The sequence below is a fragment of the Rhinopithecus bieti genome, unplaced genomic scaffold, assembly GCF_001698545.2.
Source record: "Rhinopithecus bieti isolate Rb0 unplaced genomic scaffold, ASM169854v2 scaffold_6380, whole genome shotgun sequence".
In the NCBI taxonomy this organism is placed as follows: domain Eukaryota; kingdom Metazoa; phylum Chordata; class Mammalia; order Primates; family Cercopithecidae; genus Rhinopithecus; species Rhinopithecus bieti.
This window is the reverse complement of record NW_016806642.1, coordinates 7,454,314-7,477,135: the sequence shown is the minus strand read 5'-3', so window position 1 is coordinate 7,477,135 and position 22,822 is coordinate 7,454,314. Positions and strand designations below refer to the sequence as shown.

Genomic DNA, 22,822 nt, shown 5'->3' with positions numbered 1-22,822 from the left:
AGGTCTAGGTGTGAATAAAACGGATGAGGCTTCCTACCAATTTGTTATCTTTCTTTCTTCATGATTGAAGACACAAAGATGCAAATTAAGAAATAAATAAACCAAAAGAATTATCATATAGTAGTCAGTGCCTTGGAGAGAATTAAAGTGGGGAATGTGACCACTTTGCTGAGTTACAGAGAAGGCCACTTGTGTAGCCGAAACACAGGTTATCAAGAAGGGAGTCTGATATAAGGAAGGTGATTTATTCCAAAGCTAGCTTTGGGGAAGGAGTACAGGCTTCCTGCTTTAAGTGTAACTGCTTCGCTTTTGGAGCAGAAAGCTGGCACTTTTAAAAGGCAGAGGAGGAAATGAGCAGGGGGAGGTCCATGTGCTGGCTCCGGTGTCTTATCTACAGGGCAGTCGAGCTGGTGACTGCTGGTGCCTTCTTGTGCAGGACTAGGCCAAAAACTCCCCAGATGGGACAGAGTTTCATATCTCTCGAGGTAGTCTCCTGGTCGGGGGGTGGGGGCCCATAGAAATCTGCTGTTATTGATCCAGGCAACCTCCTGGTGAGTGAGGGTTCCTTTCTGGATCTCTCCCAAGCACATAGTTAGATGAACTTGCTCTCTAGGGAGCATCTAGTGAAGGGGAGGTAAAAGGCTATATTCGCATTTCTTTTTTTTTTTTTTTTTTTTTTTTTGAGATGGCGTCTCACCCTGTCACCCAGGCGGAGTGCAGTGACGTGATCTCAGCTCATTGCAACCTCTGCCTCTCAGGTTCAAGTGATTCTCCTGCCTCAGCCTCCCAAGTAGCTGGGATTACAGGCGCACACTTCCACGCCCGGCTAATTTTTGTGTTTTTAGTAGAGACGGGGTTTCACCATGTTGGCCAGGCTGGTCTCGAACTCCTGACCTCAGATGATCCCCCTGCCTGGGCCTCCCAAAAGTGCTGGGATAACAGGCATGACCCTATGTTTGCATTTCTAAAGGGCTAAGTAGGAAATGGGAAACTGGGGTAATGAGGAAAAAAGAGAGAAAAAAAAAGAATTATCTCTTAGAAAAATGGGAGTACTTAGTTACACTTGGGCAAGGTAAAATTTAAATAAGATAAAAATTAAAAGAAAAAACCGGACATTCAAAAATAAGAGGGAGGAGCCTTCCCTGCTGAGTGGACAGAAATAGCTCTCAGGTGAGAATGAGCTGGGGCATGTTTGAGGAATATGGCTGGAAGCATATTAGGAGCTGGGAGAGCAGTGGAATATGAGACAAGAGGGAGAGAAAGGCTGTGTAAGTCAGAGTTAGAAGTTTGGGTTTTATTCTATATGCAGAAGAAGGCACTGGAAGGATTTGAACAGGGGAGTGATGTGACCTGATACATAGTTTTAAAGGAACCACTTGGCTGTTTAGGGGAAGAAAAATAACTTTTTTCTTCAACCCTCATAGGTTCTCAGTTGGAATGGACCCTTGTAACAAAAGATAGATTAACAAGAGCAAAACAAACAGCAGTTTAATGACATATGTATTTCTTATTTCTTATATACATGGCAAACACCCAGGGAATGAGTAGTTCTCAATGAGATAGATTTAAATTCTAGCTTAAATAGCATCTTCAACAAAAATGGTAAATGTTTAGAGAAGTGACAAGACAAAGGAAGAGGACTTTGTCTCTAGGGGTGGCAACTTGAGGGAAGGCAAACAACTGGCAGATAAAGGCTAGTTGGTATAGCTTGCTTATGTAGATTCCCCTGGAGCCATCTCTGGGGATAAGCATTCTGTTTGTCTTCAGGGTTTAACCTTTGTTCTCCCTGATTCAGAGGGAGGCAGATATCTTTTGTCTTTATATATCTGTGTCCTACTTTTAGACAAATAGAGGGAGAGCAGAAGGTTTTCCTGCATCTGCTTCTTCCTAATTGCCTTCAGCTCAAGGATCCTTCCTTTTTAGACTGGCATATTCTCATCTCCCACAGCGGCTAGGTAGGGAATGGGTTGGTAGGAAGGTAAAAGTAACATGCTAAAAGGCAAAAGCCCCAGTGAGGCCCTAATGTGGCTTGGATGAAGTGTTGGTATTGGAAGCAATGAAAAGTGAGCACATTCTTGATATTTTGGAGGTTGAGTCAAACTTGATTAATTAAACAAGAGAGCTGAGGGGAAGTAGAGAATCCTGGATAAACCTAGGTTTTTGGTTTGAGCAACTGGATAGCTAGTGGCACTATTTACTAGAGTCTTTCAAAGAATAGCTGTTCTGAAAATGTAGAAGACTGGTTTTATTTTTAAAACAAGCAGGCCAGTATGTAAAATAAGAAGTACAAGCTAGTATGTAAAATAAAGCAGGCTAGTATGTAAAAAATATGTAAAGTATAAATAATGCCAGCCTTAAGTTTCAAGAACATTATCACATATCTTAATCAAATTTGTGTGCCATTATTTGTATTTCATTTTCAAAAAAAATGAAATCACATTAGGCATTTAAATGTATAAATAAATAATAAATCCCTTTCTCTAACAGCATATGCTATGCGGGTTATGTTTCTATTGAACCATCACAATTCGATTATATTCTAGAGAGGGCTTTTTAGTTCTGCTCTGGACTATTGGCTCTAGAAACTGCTACCAAATGATGAATGCCACCCCTCCTGTGGGTGGTGTGTGAAGAGTACACATATTCTTTGGTTTCCTGACCACTTTCTCTTTCTTTCCCGTTTGCCTATGTGGACCCTCTTAGTATATATCTTTTCCCCCCTTAGATGTTTCTCGTGAGTACTAAAGCATAACTCGTATCCAGCATATGGCTAAAAGAGACAGCCCATTTAAATCATAACCAGATCGATGAAATAGAGCCATGTCGTTATGAAATTAGACCTGGTAATAATAATTCAGCATTATTAAGTAACAGTTTTATTATATGCTAATGGTATCTCATATGTATTTCTTTATTCAGCAAATGCTTATTGAGCTATTTTTTTTAAAAAAGACAAGATCTTGTTCTGTAGCCCAGGCTAGAGTTCTGTGGTGCTATCATGGCTCATTGCAGCCTCAAACTCCTGAGCTCAAGCAATCCTCCTGCCTCAGCCTCCCAAGTAGCTGGGACTATAGGCATATACCATCATGCTTGGCTAATTTTTAAATTTTTTGTAGAGACAGGATCTCGCCATGTTACCTAGGCTGATCTTGAACTCCTGACTTCAAGCAGTCCTCCCACCTCAGCCTCCCAAAGTGCTGGGATTACAGGTGTGAGCTACTGAGCCTGGGGTCATTGAGCTCTTATTATGTGTCAGTGCTCTAGACCTGAAGGGTATCGCAGAGAACAAAATTGTTTCATGCAGTTCTGCGCCAGTAGACTAAGCAAGAGTGCTAATAAAACATTGAGCAAGAAGTCTGACGATGTGGGTTTTGGTTTTGGCTCTACTAATTACCTGTGGGCATATAACCTTAGTAGAGGCGGTTAACCTCCCAAAGTCTGTCTTTTTCTGTAAAGCCAGGTTAATAGCCTCCCCTGCCTATGTCAAAGGGTAGTTATGAGGGCCAGGTGTAAAAATATTTTATCCCTACAGCTATATATATTTATAAGGGATTATGATGCAGTACTTGTGGTAATTATAATACCATTGGTGCAATTCTACAGCATAGCAATGTGAATATAAGCTTGGATGTCAGATAGAGCCAAGTCTTAATCAGTATTCTACCATTTACTAGCAGAGTGAACTTGAGCCAGTTACGCTTTATAAACTTCAATTCCTCACGTTTAAAATGGGTTTGATAATAATAATTAATTCTATGGACTTGTTAGAAGTATTAAGTAATGTTTTTAAAAGGCTTAGCACTATTCCTGGCACATGGTAAGACCTCATTTTTGTTGTGATTGCACTTATATTATCACAGCCCTCTAGTTGAACTCCCAGGCTCCAGCATCTTCCATTTTTAATAGTTACATACAAAATAGGATTTTTTTTTCCTTTTAAAAACTAAATGGATACATAAAAATTGTATATATCATATACAACGTGATGGCTTTTTTTGTTTGGTTTTGGTTTGTGGGGGGTTAATTTTTGAGACAGGATCTGGCTCTGTTGCCAGGCTGGAGTGCAGTGGCATGATCTCAGCTCACTGCATCCTCGACCCCCAGGCTCAAACAATCTTCCTGCCTCAGCCTCCTGAACAGCTAGGACTATAGGCACGCACCACCGTGCCTGGCTATTATAAAATTTTTTGCAGAGACAGAATCTCACTATGTTGCCTATGCCCCATCTGCTGGGCTCGAGAGATCCTTCCACCTCAGCCCCTCAAAAGTGCTGGAATTATAGGATTGAGCCACTGCACCTGGCCAACATGATGTTTTGAAATATGTGTATGTTGTAGAATGGCTAAATCGAGATAATTAACATATGTATTTCCTCACATACTTATTTTTGTGGTGAGAATGGTTGAAATCTACTTTCTTAGAGATTTTCAAGAATACAATACATTGTTATACATTGTTATTAACTCTGGTCACCCTGTTGTACACTAGATCTCTAGAACTTGTTACTCTAACTGAAATTTTGCATCCTCTGACCAATATCTCTTCCACCTCCACCCCTTCCACCAGCCCCTGGTCACCACCACTACTCACTGTTTCTATGAGTTTAACTTTTTAGATTCCACATTTAAATCCCAGAGGGTCTGAATTTCATTCTTTGGTTTTGGAACCGTTGAAGGCGTTTTGAACAATGAAACAATTTGATCAAGGCTGTACTCCAGGAAGATTAGTCTAATAGCAATGTTAAAGACGTCTTGAAGAGGGAAACCCAATTCAGAAGCCATTGCTGGCCGGGCGCGGTGGCTCAAGCCTGTAATCCCAGCACTTTGGGAGGCCGAGACGGGTGGATCACGAGGTCAGGAGATCGAGACCANAAAAAGAAGCCATTGCTGTCGTCTAGTAAGAGGTACTGAGGGCTCAAATAACTTGTGTTCTGACATATTTATTCCATTTATTGACAGGACAGCCTAAATCTTTTAGAATATCTTCATACAAACAAGGACCTCCTTTTTATTTTCTTAGAAGTTGTGCTTTTTTAAGTACTAACTGAGATGCAACAGGCCTCATAAAGATCATGGAGGTTGATCACATAGGGAGTTCCATTAGTATAATTTCCATTTTATTTTAATTTTGCCTGGCTTTTCTAGAATTCTGAGCAGCCTAGTAAATAAGCTCATGTTTGGGGTTAGAAGAAAGAAATTCAGTTTGTCCCATCAGGTAAACAAGGCTTTGCAGAAAGAAATATTTGTGAATTTAGGTTGGCAATGAGACTAAAATTATTTTGTGTGTTTTCTAAAAGAACATTGGATTTAGAAATTATGGGAATGGGCCAGGCATGGTGGCTCACGCCTGTAATCCCAACACTCTGGGAGGCCAAGGCAGGTGGATCATCTGAGGTCAGGAGTTCAAGACCAGTCTGGCCAGCATGGCAAAACCCCCTCTCTACTAAAATATATAAAATTAGCTGGGTGTGGTGGCACACACCTGTAATCTCAGCTACTCGGGAGGCTGAGGCTAGAGAATCGCTTGAACCCAGGAGGTGGAGGTTGCAGTGAGCCGAGATCATACCACTGTACACCAGCCTGGGCGACAGAGTGAGACTCAGTCTCAAAAAAAAAAAAAGGAAGAAAATATGGGATTGACAAAATTTGCACTAAACATAAGTTTTATTTTTTAAAAAAATTTCAATCCTATTAGGGAGTTATAATTGCTATTTTTTTAAAATTTACTTTGCTTAGTATCATTTTAAATCAATGAAAAGGAAAACAGTTGTATATACTAGTATACTCTTGTTATGTTAAATGAGAAAACAGGGTAGGGAACAAGACTACTGAACATTTATCTAATTAGAAATGTTTTTTTGGCCGGGTGTGGTGGCTCATGCCTGTAATCTCAGCACTTTGGGAGGCCAAGGCAGGCAGATCACCTGAGGTCGGGAGTTTGAGACCAGCCTGACCACCATGGAGAAACCCCGTCTCTACTAAAAATACAAAATTAACCAGGTATGGTGGCGCATGCCTGTCATCCCGGCTATTCGGGAGGCTGAGGCAGGAGAATCACTTGAACCTGGGAGGCAGAGGTTGCAGTGAGCTGAGATGGTGCCATTGCACTCCAGCCTGGGCAAAAGAGTGAAACCCCATCTCAAAAAAAAAAAAAAAGGAAATGGTTTTTCAATCCACAATAACATCCTTAACGAATTTAACTTTTATTGAAAGTCTACTCTCAAATAAAATAGCATTATTGCTATCAAGATTTCACTGTTCAGTTTGAAGAAAACTATAGACAAATGGTGAGTATAAAAAAAAAAACAGAGAGTTTAAAATAATAAGGGTTATCGCTTCTGCAATCACTTATGTGGAAGATTTTGGGAGAGCCCAGGGGAGGGAATTTGGAACTTCCCGAAGGTCTGAAAAAGACTAACCTCGGTGGGGGTCGATCCACAGACCTTACAAGTCTTGCCTTTTCTGTTTGTTCATCTACAAAACATAATTCACTGTGGAATCCACTGACTGTGGTCTCATGGGGAGAGGTCGTTCTCCTTAAGTCGCTTGACTGAGCAGACAGCTTTGGACAGGTGGTTTGAAGATCAGCAAGAGATGACAGGAACACCCAGCCATCCGGATTAGCTGAGTCATCTTGGGTGTCAGCTGGCCCCCATCTGTCAGCCAGATGGTCCTCAAACCACTCTAATTCACTTGTGCCTTAGAAATCATGCTGCTGACCTGTTTTCCCTTTCCCATCTCAGACTGTTTGCTCTTTTCCAAGCTCCTGGTGAGTTCGGTATTTTGAAGACTCCTTACCTCATGAGCCATTCTGTTCTCAGAGCAGAATCCACATTGTTGTGGCCAGGCACGGGGACTCACGCCTGTAATCCTAGCACTTTGGGAGGCTACGGCGGGAGGAGTGCTTGAGCTCAGGAATTCAAGACCAGACAAGGCAACATGGTGAAACCTCGTCTCTACAAAAAATGCAAAAAATTACCCAGGCGTGGTGGTGCACACATGTAGTCCCAGCTACTTGGGAGGCTGAGGTGGGAGGATCACCTGGGCCCAAGAGGTCGAGGCTGCAGTGAGCTGTGATCATGCCACTGCACTCCAGCCTGGGTGACAGAGTGAGATGGTGAAGAAAAAGGAAGAAAGGAAGGAAGGAAGGAAGGGAGGGAGGGAGGGAGGGAGGGAAAGGAAGGAAGGAGGAAAAGGAAAAGAAAGGAAGGAAGGAGGAAAAGGAAAAGAGAAGAGAGGAAGGAGGAAAAGGAAAAAAGAGAGGAAGAAAGGAAGGAAGGAGAGAGAAGAGAGGAAGGAGGAAAAGGAAAAAAGAGAGGAAGGAAGAAAGGAAGGAAGGAAGGAGAGAGAAGAGAAAGAAAAGAAAAAAGAGAAAAGAAAGAGGGAGGGAGGAAGGAAGGGATCCACATTGTTGTGTTCTGTACCTAATTTTAGCATAAACATTACAACTTTAGCTCTCCTTGTGATGTAACATTAATGTAAACATTAAACTGTTACAAATTTTAGCTCTCCTAGAAAGTAAATGCTTTATTGCTATCCTCCCTCAATTCCAACTTCCTTCTTGCCTGACTCCCAACTCCATCTAGATTTGGACTTCAAACCCTCCTCTGGAGTCATCTCAGACTAAGAAGAAAAGAGGGGAGACGTAGTACCGTTAAAAGGAGTATGGAATTTGAAGTAAAACAGACCTAGAGTGAAAAATGAATCAGGCAATGGGAATGCATGAGGCCCAGATGCTCAATTCAAGGACCTTTCAGTCCCATCAGGGAGATCAGTTCTGCACATACATAATTAGGATACGAAAGAGATGAATGTTAAGTGACAGAGGAGGTTCAAGTAGAATGTTAGAATTTAGAGGAAGGAGACATGTCCCCCAGCTAAGAAGGAAAAGATACAATGGAACAAGTGGCATTTGAGACCTGGCTTTGAATGATAAATTCTGCTTCATTTGATCCTCTAGTTTCTAAGTGTGGGATGTGGTGTAAACATAGAGGACATTTTTTGTTTCTATTCACATCTTAAAGGATGCATAGACTATTTGGAACCTAGACTGCTTTGCCCATGTTTTCTTAAATTTTACAAGTTGACGCATCCCTTAAACAGCTGTTTTCTCCTCTACTTTAGTATTCATTTTATAAAGACCAAGAATATCTCATCTTCAATATGCATATTGCTGAGAAATATAAAAGTAAAGATTCCTCTAATTTATTTAAGGAACACTTTCCTTTCCCTAAGGAGACATGTGCATAATTAGATGAATGGTTTCAGCTGACCCCTCTTCAGGTGAGAATCTCTGTCATCTGAGACCAGAGGTGGTGGCCATTTGCAGGGTTACTAACGGAACCTGTGGGCTTGTTCTACAGTCTAATGTGCTGCAGTTACAAACATTGGCTTTTTTTTTTTTTTGAGACAAAGTCTCTCTCTGTCGCCCAGGCTGGAATGCAGTGGCATGATATCAGCTCACCGCAACCTCCGCCTCCCAGGTGCAAGGGATTCTCCTGCCTCAGCCTCCTGAGTATCTGGGGTTACAGGCACCCACCACCTCGCCTGCTAATTTTTTCGTATTTTTAGTAGAGACAGGGTTTCACCATCTTGGTCACTTGAACTCCTGACTTCGTGATCCACCTGCCTCAACCTCCCAAAGTGCTGAGATTATAGGCATGAGCCACCACACCCGGCCCAACGTTGACTATTTCAAAGCTCCACTTGGCCACCATAACCTCGCCAGGCCTTCTTCAGGGGCTCCCACAGCTTGCAGAACTAGACACACTAAGGCATTTGGACATTACAAGTTTTCCATAAATACTGATTTTTAAAGAGTAATTCATTTGTTCAGAATTTCTGTTTCTAAAACTTACATTACCACTGTCAAAAATGCTGAAAATCTGTATGTTTTCAAGATGTATTAACTTGGGTATGTTTATTTTACATGGTAACTCCTTGATTATCAAAATTCACTGAGAAGAGGATGTTCTATCTAATACAATTTTCTGATTAAAAAAATGCTAAGACATGTTTTAAAAAATCCATGGTCTATTAACAATAATTTTTTGAAAGATTGTGAGTCTTATCTTCTGTAAGATCAGTTGTCAACACTCAATACTGAAAAGGAAGAATGAGAGAGAAATGAGAGCATCATTTATTGAGGGCCTAGCATGACCCTTTCCCAGCTTTGACTCTTGGATCTACCTTTTGCTACCTGGAGTTGTTTAGCAAGTTATTTAAAATGTATCATTATCCTCATTTATGAATTGGGATCATGGTGATACATACCCATAGCAGGTTATTAGGAAGACTATATGAGATAGTGCAAGAATAAAGAGTCTGCTTCAACAAAAAGCTAGAAACAGCTCTGTCAAATTCACATGGAAACAGAGAAAGAAAAGACCAGGCATGGTGGCTCACGCCTGTAATCCCAGCACTCTGGGAGGCTGAGGTGGGTGAATCACTTGAGGTCAGGAGTTTGAGCCCAGCCTGGCCAACATGGCGAAACCCCGTCTCTACTAAAAATACAAAAATTAGCTGGGCGTGGTGGTGGGCACCTGTAATCCCAGCTACTCAGGAGGCTGAGGCAGGAGAATCGCTTGAACCCAGGAGACGGAAGTTGCAGTGAGCCGAGATCATGCCACTGCACTCTAGCCTGGGTGACAGAGCGAGACTCTGTCTCAAAAAAAAAAAAAGAAAGAAAATAAAATAGTAAATTATATTTAAAAGCTAGAAACAAAAGTTAACTGTACCTGGTGTTATGCAAATAGATATTTTACATATTAAATCATTAATCTTTTAAAGCAAACTTATAGGGTAGCATTTTTAATCTGGTATTTTATCTGCACTTTAAAAACAAGTTAAGTTACAGGTTGAGCATCCCAAATTTGAAGTTAGAAATGCTCCAAAATCTGAAACTTGTTGAGCACTAACATGATACTCCAAAGAAATGCCCATTGAAGCATTCTGGATTTCAGATTTTTCATTTTGGTTTTGGGATGCTCAGCTGGTAAGTATAATTCAAACATTCCAAAATCTGAAAAAATTTGAAGTCCAAAACATTTCCAAGCGTTTCGGACAAGGGATCCTTAACCTGTACTCAGGTTTGAAAGCAACTTGCCCCAAGTCATATAATTCTAAGTGGCAAAGTTGAGATTTGAACCCAAATCTGTGCAATTCTAAAGTCCATGCTGCTTGTTTTCTTTAATTTTTTTTTCTTCTTTTAGGTGTTTCTCAGTCTCCCCTTACTTTATGTTTAAATATGCAATTGTATGTGATAATTCTCCTCTAATGAAACGGTATAGAAATAATTAATGCAAAATCACCCATTCCCCAATTCCATTCCCCAGAAGTGAGCAATCACACACACACACATACACACACACACACACATACACACACACAGAGTATGTTTTTTTCTGAAAAGATTATCTTAATTTACATTCACTCAGTGATGTATAAAAATTCCTCTCTCCCTGACATTACCAATATTGAATGTTCTTTTCCTATTTTGTTGTCTATTTGATAGTTGAAAGATTGCTCTCTTTGCTTTAATTGCATCAAATTATGAGTGAGATTAAATGTCTCAAAATCAAAACTATTTTCCCTATAAACTATTTCAGCCAAATTTGTAGTAATCCCAGGATGGTGGTGATTAAAAATAAAAGTCCAGGTAAGTACAATGTGGATATTCCCAGGTAAGTACAATGTGGATATTCCATTTCTCATCCTTATCCTTCCTTATATACCCCCAGAAAGTAAAGTAACTTCTAGTTAGTTAACTATAACATTTAATATGTCATAATTCAATTGAGGAGATACCTACTATGTTTTAGATTTTTAGTGGTATGTATTATTGCCAGGTGTCTCATTTATGTAAATACATACTTTCAGGATTCTGCAGGAAAAAGTCACGAAAGAAAACAAGTACTCAGTGCATTCATTAGTTCCATCAGTGTTAGGTGGTTTCCACGTGCCAGGCATGGTGATGGGACTTGATTTCAGAAATCAACAAGACACACTTTGAGAAGCTGAGGCAGGCAGATCACTTGAGGTCAGGAGTTTGAGATCAGTCTGGCCAACATAGCAAAACCCCATCTACTAAAAACACAACAATTAGCTGGTGTGGTGGCATGCACCTGTAGTCCCAGCTACTGAGGAGGCTGAGGCACAAGAATCACTTGAACCTGGAAGGCGAAGGTTGCAGTGAGCGGAGGTCATGCCACTGCACTTCAGCCTAGGCGATAGAGCAAGACTGTCTCCCCCAACAACAACAAAAAATTGTGGATTAAATTTTAAAGAAACATTATTTTTTATTAAATAAAAAAAAAAGAAATCAACGAGATAAACCCCGTCTCTTATCTCAAGCAGTTTAGTCATATACAAAATACAGTCAACTGACTCAGTGAGAAAGCTTGGGCTGGAGGTAACAGAATGGCTAACTCAAACTGGCTAAAGCAATAGGAAATGTATTAGCTCTCATAGAAAGTGGTTAAGGATAAGGCTGGGCTCCAAGTTTGCTCAGTCCGGTGACCTAGTTTTGCCATCACAGAACCAATTCTTTCTATCTCTACCTTTGCTTTGTAACCCACAGGGTCAGCCTTATCCTAAGGCTGGTTCCCTCGTCATCATGGCACAGCTGTCCATGGAAACTTGGGCTCATGCTCGCTTGTTAATTTGGGAGGTATAAGGACTTTTTGCGGCTCTCTTAAGATTAAGGAAGAACTTTTCCACGCATCTCCAGCAAACCTCTCCTTATATTTCACTGGCCAGAACTGACAAAATCTATTCCTGATCTGCCCATTCCTGACAAAATCATTGGGAAAAGAATAAGACTATCCTAGGCAATCAGGCCTACACCTGAAACAGAGGATAGGGACCGGCTTTCCCTAAGGCCTGTGTGTGAGCAGCAGAGATAGATACCTGAAACAACGACAGCAAAACAGTCTTCTGCTAGAGAGAGAGAAAACAGAAAAGGCTTCCTCAGAGGAAACAATGTCCACCACAACCATACAATGAGCAAATGACAGTGAGTATGTGTACAATTCGAGGGAGTGTGAGTGAAGAATGACATCTTTGCCATTTTCTTTTTAACGTTCCATAGGATCAGAGTGGCACTGAACCTGTTAGTAGTGAGGAAGATGGGAGCCTCGAAGTTGGTATTAAACAATTGCCTGAAAGTGAAAGCTTCAAACTGGTGAGAATCTTGAGTATTTTTCATCCTGTGTTCTGTTTAGGAATGTATCACTTATATTTTGTACCACCTTGGAAAGAACCACCTATCATGTTTGCTTCTCTTGGGAATCTTTGTCTCTGAGACGAGAAGCTATTTTATGTAGTGAGTGACCCATTGACTCTGAAAAAGAGCATCTTCTCTTACCTTGTTGACACCTGAATTGTGCTGTCTGAGATTAAGGAAGGAAGCTGTCCCTTTTTTTTTTTTTTTGAGCTGGAGCCTCACTCTGTCGCCCAGGCTGGAGCACAGTGGCTGGAGCACAGTGGTGTGATGATCTCGGCTCACTGCAACCTCTGCCTCCCAGGTTCAAGCGATTCTCTTGCCTCAGCCTCCTGAGTAGCTGGGACTACAGGTACACGCCACCATGCCCAGCTAATTTTTATATTTTTAGCAGAGATGGGGTTTCGCCGTGTTGGCCAGGCTGGTCTCGAACTCTTGACCTCAGATGATCCACCCGCCTCAGCCTCCCAAAGTACTGGGATTACAGGTATGAGTCACTGCGCCTGGCCTGCAATTTCTCCTTTATATATGGCTTAATATTGGGTTTTTATAAGGCCAGAGCTGTGCTTAATTAGTCCTGGAGGCACAAGAAAAAAATGTTAAATTTATTCCATCGATTCAAAGCAAAGATACTTAAACTTACCCAGGGGCTGGGGTACATCCTTATGTACCCTAATTTTTGATATTTTATTATTTAATAGTTATTGAACATTTGTTGCATATCAGACACTGTGCTGTGTTCTGCATGCATTTCCTGTTCTTTGATTTTCCTACACATGAGGAAACTGAGAGTTAGGGAAGTTAACTAACTTGCCAAAGGCCCCCAGCCAGTATGTAATAGGCTGAGAGATGGCTCCCCTACCCTCTGACTCCCATGCCTTGGCTCATCATCTGCTTTTCTGTTTTGTAGCCCAGCACTTCCAGGGTTAGACTACACATTCTAGAAAGAAATGTAGGCTTTTTTCCCTCTGTGTTTAAAAATGCCCTACAAATCTCGAAGAATTAATCACTTAGGAGTGTCATCTAACTCTGATTTTATGACAGCCCAGAGTTGTTCATTTTGCTTCAGGGCATTTGAGAAATCATCCATTTATCCTCTTTCAGGTTTTGGAAAATATATATTGTGACTGCTACAGATAGTATGTCCTAGAAAGTGAGCTTATTCTGGTGGAACGGAAAGGACGTTTCAGCAGGAGTGGAAATTGTAATGGGCCACTCATGAATAAACCCTCCGTGGGACCTGAGACCCCTGGCATTAAACATAGCAGCAGTTTATTTATCAGAGACTGACTAAAAAAAAGGCCAGCACAGTGGCTCACGCCTGTAATCCCAGCATTTTGGGAGTCCGAGGCGGGCAGATCACCTGAGGTGGGAGTTGGAGACCAGCCTGACCAACATGGAGAAACCCCGTCTCTACTAAAAATACAAAGTTAGCCGGGCGCCGTGGCACATGACTCTAATCCCAGCTACTTGGGAGGCTGAGGCAGGAGAATCGCTTGAACCTGGGAGGCAGAGATTGCGGTGAGCCAAGATCGCGCCATTGCACTCCAGTCTGGGCAACAAGAGCGAAACTCTGCCTCAAAAAAAAAAAAAAAAAAAAGAATAATGGCAGTAAAAAATTATGACTTCCCTTTCCAAAAGGTAGAATGCATTTTTGCACTAAAGGGAAATAAAGAACAGCAACAAATTTCAAACTGAAAGCCCCTTTACTTAAAATATGTTAACTTGTTCTTTTGGCACTGTATCTCCATAGTCAGGTTAGGGGAAAGTCTTTTAAAGCAACAGAATTTTGTAGGTAGGGGTCCCCGATTTCATCCACAGAGGAAATGGTAAAAAGAGTGAGACTACTCTCTTGCTTCCTGGAAGAGTCTGGTAGTCCCAGCCAGGCTCATGTGTAGGCCAAAGGTAAAAGTCATCCATCATCTACTCCCAGTTCCCAAGTAAGCCACACCAGTGACAGGGTTGCAAGTGTCAAGACGGTTGAAGAGGCAGAGGGCCTGGAGGCCTGAGGGTCCTTTTTAGACAACGTTTCATACTGCACTTCACCAACTGCAGGCTTTCCCAAACCCATTGACTAGTGTCTGTCTTTTTCTACTCTGTTCCCTCCCTTACCCACTGTCTCTCCTTCTCGTCCTGGAGTTTCTTAATCACTGTTTTCAGTAGAATCTATGCATGTTCTAGTTCAGAAAGGAAAGATAGCCTGAATTTGAACAACTTTTATGGCATAACTATAAATGGCCTGGCATAAAGTATTATTTAAGAGTGTTTGGCCGGGCACAGTGGCTCATGCCTGTAATCCCAGCACTTTGGGAGGCCGAGATGGGAGGATCACCTGAGGCCGGGAGTTCAAGACCAGCCTGACCAACATGGAGAAACCCCATCTCTACTAAAAATACAAAATTTGCCAGGCATGGTGGTGCTTGCCTGTAATCCCAGCTACCTGGGAGGCTGAGGCAGGACAATCACTTGAACCTGGGAGACGGAGGTTGCGGTGAGCTGAGATCATGCCATTGCACTCCAGCCTGGGCAACAAGAGTGAAACTCCATCTTAAAAGGTGTCTTGGAGAAGTCACTTGACCTACCAAACTTCAGTTTCCTCAGTTGAGGAATGACAGTAATTAGGATGCTATTAGGAAACAAAGAGGCTATAAAATATAAATCATACAGAATAATATAGAGCAAATAGAGCTTAGTAAATTCATTTTATTCATCCAACAAATATTTACCAAATACCACTATGTTCCAGGTACTGAAGATACAACAGTGAACAAAGCATACAAAAATGCCTCCCCTCATGAGCTCATTCCACAGTTGGAGGGGGAAGGAAGACAGACAGTACATCAGTTAGCAAAATGTTGGATTGAATCATATGAAATTGCCATTTTGGTAGGTAAAAATTTCATATGGTTCAACCTAACATATACATAAATGTTGTTGTCTTATAATGAAGTATTAATTCAAGACAAACCTAGTTCAAGACCAGCCTAGGCAACATTGTGAGACCCCATTTTTATTCAAAAAAAAAAAGAAGAAGAAATTAGCTGAGTGTGGTAGCAAGCACCTGTAGTCTCAGCTACTCAAGAGGCTGAAGTGGGAGGATTACTTGGACCTGGGACGTTGAGGTGGCAGTAAGCTGTGATTGTGCCACTGCACTCCAGCCTGGGTGACAGATGAAACCCTGTGTCAAAAAAAAAAATGTTGTTTTCAGAACTGAGGCTAAGCCGTGGCCTATGCATACTCCAGTGCTATTTTCAGTATATTCAGTTGGTTGGCTTTTGTCTGTATCTCAGTAGCCCCAGTTGCATAGCCAAGGAGTTTATAATAATTTCAGAAGGTATTCCATTTCTCTAAAATATTTTTCAAGGGGGAAATAACTTTTTTGTAGATCAGGTGATGGTTTGTGAAACATAGATTCTGATTGTGAGACTGGAGGCAGGGAAGTGTCTGGTATCTATTTCAGAAGTCTAGATGAGAGCCTGTTAGAAGCCTTTTGAAAAGAACTTGAATTAAAGATTTTAATCTTTTCGATATAAACTTATGTGTTTATAATGTTCAGAATATCTATGTTTATATAATATACTATTTTGAAGCAGTATAATTAAATTAGTAGGAGTGCAATCACTAGAGCTAGACTAATTGGGTTCAAATCCTGGTTCCGCTATTTGCTAACATTTATAACCTTAGAGAAATGACTTAACCTCTCTCTGTGATTCAGTTTATGCCTCTGTAAAATGGGAGGAAAAATTAAAGGAGTTGATAACAGAAAACTACTACTTAGAACCATACCAGAGTGTGCTGTAGTCACTGTTAAAGAGTGAGTTGTTGTTCATGAGGATGATGCTATCATTCTGATGAAAGCATTAAGGGGTAGCCATGGAAGGAACAACTATTCCGAGTGAAACATTAAGGTATAACTTGAAAAACTGAAGTGAATTTTTCAACCTGAAAAGCACAATTGCTAATGTATTAGGGTTCTCCGAAGAGACAGAACCGATAGGATATATGGATATCTGAGAAGAGATTTATTAAGGGAATCGTCTCACGTATTTATGGAGCCTGAGAGGTCCCACAATAGGCTGTCTGCAAACTAGAGAACCAGGGAATCTAGGAGCATGATTCAATTCAAGTCTGAAGACCTGAGAACCAGGGGGCTGCTGGTAGAAGTTCTCCAATCCAAAGACTGGAGAACGTGGAGTTCTGATGTCCAGGGGCAGGAGAAAATGGTGTCCCAGCTTCAGAAAAGAGAGTGAATTCACCTTTCCTCTGCCTTTTTGTTCTACCTGGCCCTCCACCAATTGGATGGTGCCTGCCCAAACTGGATAAGGGTGGGTCTTCCTTGCTTGGTCCACAGCTTCAAATGCCTGTCATTTCTGGAAACACCCTTCCAGACACACCCAGAAATAGTGTTTTAGCAGCTAGCTAGATATCCCTTAATCCACTCAGATGGATACCTAAAGTTCACCATCATAGTTAATATATTATTCTAAACTCTTGAACACATGCTAACTTATTCACATAACAATAGTAGTTATATAGTAGTATCATCTCCATGTAGGAGATGAAGCACTGAAACGTTAAATAAATTGCCTTGGAGCCAAGCACCGTGGCTCCAGTTTGTAATCCCAGCTACTTAGGAGGCTAAAGTGGGAGGATTAATTGAGGCCAGGAGTTTGAGGCCGCAGTGAGCTATGACCATGCCCCTGCACCCCAGCCTGGGTCACAGAGTAAGACCTTATCTCAAAAAAAAAAGTTGTGACCGAGGCGGGTTGATCACCTGAGGTCAGGAGTTTGAGACCAGCCTGGCCAACATGGCGAAACCCCATCCCTACTAAAAATACAAAAATTGGCTGGGCGTGGTGTTGGGTGCCTATAATCTCAGCTACTTGGGAGGCTGAGGCAGGAGAATCACTTAAACCCCAGAGGCGGAGGTTGCAGTGAGCCAAGATCATGCCACTTTACTCCAGCCTGGGTGAGAGAGCAAAACTCCAATCTTCAAAAAAAAAAAAAAAAAAAATCACCCATTGAAGCCAGGGCTTCAAATTGGAGGGTTTACTACACTTTTTTTTTTTTTTTTTTTTTTTTTTTTAAGTCTCACTCAGTCTGGAGTGCAGTGGTGTTATCTTAGCTGCCTGCTCTGCAACCTCCACCTCTGGGGTTCAAGCAATTCTCGTGCCTTAGCCACCTGAGTACCTGGGAATACAGGCATGCACCACCAGGCCCGGCTAACTTTTGTATTTTTAGTTGAGACAGGGTTTCACCATCTTGGCTGGGCTGGTTTGGAACTCCTGGTCTCAAGTGTTCCATCCGCCTCAGCCTCCCAAAGTGCTAGGATTACAGGCATGAGCCACCACGCCTGGCGTCTATTTAGATGAAATATCCAGAATAAGGCAAATCTACAGAGACAGAAAGTAAATTAGTGGTTGTCTGGGACTGAGAATGTGAAGAGAGTAATAGGGTGTGAGCTTTCGGTCTGAGATTATGAAAATATTATAATCTTAGATCGTGATGATGTTTGCACAGCTCTGGAGATGGTTAAAGCATTGGATTGTGCACCGTGGATGAGTGGATGTTACGGTATGTTGTGTCTCAGTGCTAAAAATGCAAACAACTGGGAGAAAGAGGAAAATGGGGAAACTGAAATCCAATCAGAAATGATGAAGTAACTCACATATATCCTATCCACCTTTTGGAATATCTTTCAACTGTTTAATAATCTGCCCCCTAGTAGATAAGGCCTAATTTCTTTGTCCGTCAAAATTAAAACCTCACTTTATCTTATAAATTCTTGCATTCTGCTTGTTACTCCACTTGATGCTAGGTCCTTGGAAGATGCTCCTGAAAATAAACAGAAGTTTGCTTTCTCTTGTGTTGCTTACAGCCTTCGTGGAGAGAGAAACAATGTCACAAGTAGATTGAAACCTCAACTCTTTTTTTTTTTTTTTTTTTGAGATGAAGTTTTGCTCTTGTTGCCCGGGCTGGAGTGCAATGGCGCAATCTCAGTTCACTGCAACCTCCCCCCTAGGTTCAAGTAATTCTCTTGCCTCAGCCTCCCGAGTAGCTGGGATTACAGACACCTGCCACCACGTCCATCTAATTTTTATATTTTTAGTAGAGACAGGGTTTCACTATGTTGACCAGGATGGTCTTGAACTCCTGACCTCAGGTGATCTGCCCACCTCAGCCTCCCAAAGTGCTGAGATCACAGGCGTGAGCCACTGTGCCCGTCCTGAAACCTCAACTCTAATCAAAGCTAAGAACTAGAGTTGCTTGGTGCTAAGAGAGCATATAAAAGGGAATTTGACCTTGAGAGGGAGGGCTACCCTGGGGATGAATTTGAAGGAGAAGCTGACAATAATTGGGAATGGGACAAAGAAGAAAACAAAGGAAGGTTTTAGGCAACCTTAGAGCCTCTGAGAGTCTGATGAACTGAAAGTCTGTGGTTGCCAGATAGGTGAGATGGAAGCAAAATTGGGGTGGTCAGCAGCAACCAGGCCATGTTAAGCAGTGTGATCTCCATGCTGATGGCAGTGGGAGGCCACAGAGGTCTGCAAGAGATGACTCTCAAGTTCACTGTAGCTGCAGTATGGCATCAGATAGAACAGGCCAGAGTGGGCACTGAGGCCCTGGTTGAGAGTTGATTGCAGCTCTGGCAGTCCACAAGAGATGGTAGAAACAATATATATTCTCATGTTTTGTCTTTGCAAAAATCATATAAAATAAACATGCTTGACTCTTAATGTATGGGTTTACTAGGTAAGTTTCACAGAGAGTTGTCAGTAAAATAAATTGACGTTTCTTGCCCCCAGTATGTAAGCCTTGTGTCTGTAAGTGTTCTTTAAAGCTTTCCTCTGAATGCAGGTTTAGAACTATTTAAATGGCAATGGCCATAGCATCCGGGGCTTCAGAACAAGCATAATCCCAAAGCTTGGCCAGGAGCCCAAGATAACCGTGTTAGAATTGCCCTGAACAGTTGTGCTTACTGTACTTCCCTCATTTTGTACAACTGCATAACAGCAGTGCACTCTGTATGTCAAGTGACACTTGTCATTACAGATCTGGTTTGTATACGGCTGCCTCAAGAACATTTTAGATTTTTCAACATTTTCTGAATGTTGTGATTTTCAAATTTTCAGTGGTATTTGTCTTTACTGTTGTCTTTCATTGTGAAATATAATTTCTGACCATTAGGGCAAGAATACAAAAATGAGGGTATTCCAGTCTACTCAGGGCAGCATTCTTCTTGGAGTTTCTTTGTGGAGATATTAGAATTTACAGGGTAGAAAGATGCCTGAGGAAACATGAATTGTTTTCAGAAGTAATTTATCAGTAACCTAAATGAGCTATGCCATGGAAATGCACACTGCAGCTGACCGTGCATTTTACCATTTCAGGGATCTTGTCAGCTAGAATACCAACATTTTAGAGGCATTCTTTACTCTCCACCTTGAATACATTTGATCCATATAAAAAATTTAAACATACTTATTAAACAGTGTCACGTGTTACCACCTGTATTGCCAAATGGTTTGGGAACACTTGCTTTTCCAGATGAAAAAGGCTGTCAGATACAAATCGTGGGCTCTGAAGTCTGAACAGACTTAGATCCTGCCTGTGGGAAATGGGATTATCCTGTCTGCCTATGTTTCTTCATCCAAAAATTAGAGAAGATGGTGCTCACTTCTTTGTTGTAAGGATCAAGTATGATTTCGCATGTGAAATTTCTGACACAGCATGTGGCATGCAGTAAGAGCTCAGTTAGTGGTAGCTATCATTAATACCAGATTTTGCCTATATGAAACGTAGGTGTGCCAGAGCACAGAGCACAGAACATTATTCAGTACACATTTTCTTAGAATCTGTGCAGCGTGCCAAACTCTAGGCATATAAAGATAAGTAAGACCGCTTTCATGTCCAGGAGCATGCCACATTTGGTCTAACGCAGAGGTCACAAGCTGGTTGTCAGGAGTCAGATTCAGCCCACAAATGTGTTTCATTTAGTCTATGCAACATTCTTAAGATGTTTGAGCTAAGTTTTATGAATCAGGAGATTTTCCATAAAAATCCCGTTCCCATTTTCCACTGGAAATGGACCAGCATTCCAAGCCGCCCTTCAATTATGTACTCTGAGTTTATCTCAGTCCCTGCCTTTTCATTCTTCTCTAACGCAGCCTGTTTCCCTAATGGCATCACCTGTAGGTCCTCACGTCTGCCTTCCTGGCCTAATCGTAGAGACAGAACTATGGGCATGCAGATGTAGTAGCAGAAAGTGAAAACCACTGAGTCAGCAGGGGCTGGCTGGCAGAGGGCCTTGTGGACCAAGAGAAAGGACTTTATACCAAGGGAAGCCTTTGGAATGGTTTTCAACAGAGAATTATAAAGATGAGATTAACCTTTTGAAAAGATGCTTCTGGGTGCCCTTTGAAAAATCGGTTAGGCCCAGCATGGTTGCTCATGCCTGTAATCCCAGCACTTTGGCAGTTTGAGGTGGGCAGATCACTTGAGGTCAGGAGTTTGTGACCAGCCTGGCCAACATAGTGAAACCCCATGTCTACTAAAAATACAAAAATTAGCCAGGCATGGTGGCACACATCTGTAATCCCAGGTGAGGCAGGAGAATCACTTGAACCCAAGAGACGGAGGTTGCAGTGAGCCGAGATTGCGCCACTTCACTCCAGCCTGGGTGAGAGAGCAAGACTCCATCTCAAAAAAAAAAAAAAAAAAAAAAAATCGGTTAGATACTTTGTTCAATTTTCAATTTTGCAAAGAAAATTATATATATATAAAATACAAAGAATCAATTAGAAAATGTCAAAACTGAAGTCAGGAAGAGAATTAAAAAGCTGTTAGAATAACTGAGATGAAAGTTAATAATGACTGAAACCAAGGATCTGGCCATGAGGACAAAGAAATATGGACAGATTTTCAACATATACAGGGTCAGAATGGATAGGACTTGAGGGTTATGTAGATATGAAAGTTGAAGAGGGAGGAGGCAAAAATGATTCTCAGATACATCAAGGATGGCTGACTGGGTGGTTGGTTGATGCTATTTACTGAGAAAAGAAACAGGAAGAAGAGCAGATTTGTGTGAAAAGAGTATTACCTTCATTCTTGTCTGTTTTTAGGTGTCTCTGTAAAACAAGAAACATCTGTCACTATAATGGGCACTTTAAAATATGATCTCGCCGGGCGCGGTGGCTCACGCCTGTAATCCCAGCACTTTGGGAGGCTGAGGCGGGCGGATCACAAGGTCAGGAGATCGAGACCATCCTGGCTAACATGGTGAAACCCCGTCTCTACTAAAATACAAAAAAAATTAGCCGGGCGCTGTGGCGGGCGCCTGTGGTCCCAGCTACTCCGGAGGCTGAGGCAGGAGAATGGCGTGGGCCCGGGAGGCGGAGCTTGCGGTGAGCTGAGATCCGGCCACTGCACTCCAGCCTGGGCGACAGAGCGGCAAGACTCCGCCTCAAAAAAAAAAAAAAAAAAAATGATCTCATTTATCCTGATAGAAACAGCAATAATAATAGCAATACCATCCACCTGGATTCTATGCTTATTTGTTAGGAACTGAGCAGAAACTATTGATCTCCATCTCTGTCCTTCCCATAATGAAAGCATTAATACTATCGTCATCTCCATTTTGCAGCTGAGGGACCAGAAGTTAATGCACGTGCTCAAAGACTTAGAGCCTGTGAGTGCTATGGTAAGGATTCCGAGCGTTATGGATTTGACTGGGCTGACTTTTTTTATTTTTAATTTCAACTTTTATTTTATTTCTTATTTATTTTTTGAGACAAGGTCTTGCTCTGTCACCCAGGCCAGAGTGTGGTGATGCAAACATGGCTCATTGCAACCTCGAACTCCAGGGCTCAAGCAATTCTCCTGCCTCAGCCTCCCAAGTAGCTAGGACTACAGGCGCACAGTACCATACTTGGCTAATTTTTTTGTATTTTTTATAGAGATAGGTTTCACCATGTTCAGTTCAGCAGTTCTATACTAACATAACTTGATGGGTGAAAATAGGGTGGTGGTAGATGGGAGGGAGTGAGGATCATATTAGATAATGTAAGTAAATCTCTCCATAAACTGAAGAGTCCTGGAGACAGGGTCTTTCTCTGTTGTCCAAGCTGGAGCGCAATGGCAAGATCATAGCTTACAGCAGCCTCGATCTCCTGGCCTCAAGTGGTCCTCCCACCTCAGCCTCCCAAAGTGTTGGGATTACAGTCATAAGCCACTGCGCCAGACCTTTCAACTTTTATTTTATTTTTGTATTTTTAGTAGAGATAGGGTTTCACCATGTTGGCCAGGCTGATCTCAAACTCCTGACCTCAGGTGGTCCACTGCTTTGGCTTCCCAAAGTGCTGGGATTACAGGAGTGAGCCACTAGGCCCAGCCATTCAACTTTTATTTTAGATACAGGGGGTACATGTGCAGGTTTGTTACAAGGGCACATTGTGTGATCCTGAGATTTGGGATGTGATTGAACCTGTGTGAGTACAGACCCCAGTAGGTAGTTTTTCAGCCTTGCCTCTCTCTTTCTCTCCTTGCCTCCTCTTGTAGTTCCCAGTGTCTGTTTTTCCCATCTTTTTTTTTTTTTTTTTTT

At 41.8% G+C, this 22,822-nt stretch overlaps 1 protein-coding gene across 6 annotated transcripts in view; it reads left to right on the top strand.

The window, feature by feature from the left end:
• Window positions 1-22,822, top strand: part of PATJ (PATJ crumbs cell polarity complex component) — a 441,042-nt gene that overhangs the window by 305,127 nt on the left and 113,093 nt on the right. For 4 of the 6 annotated variants that reach the window (XM_017877224.1, XM_017877220.1, XM_017877221.1 and 1 more), the window contains exons 31-32: window positions 12,088-12,180; window positions 21,866-21,922. In XM_017877224.1, the coding sequence (XP_017732713.1) occupies window positions 12,088-12,180; window positions 21,866-21,922 (150 nt within the window). The remainder of the gene's footprint in view (window positions 1-12,087; window positions 12,181-21,865; window positions 21,923-22,822) is intronic. The other 2 variants (XM_017877225.1, XM_017877223.1) reach the window with 1 other exon arrangement.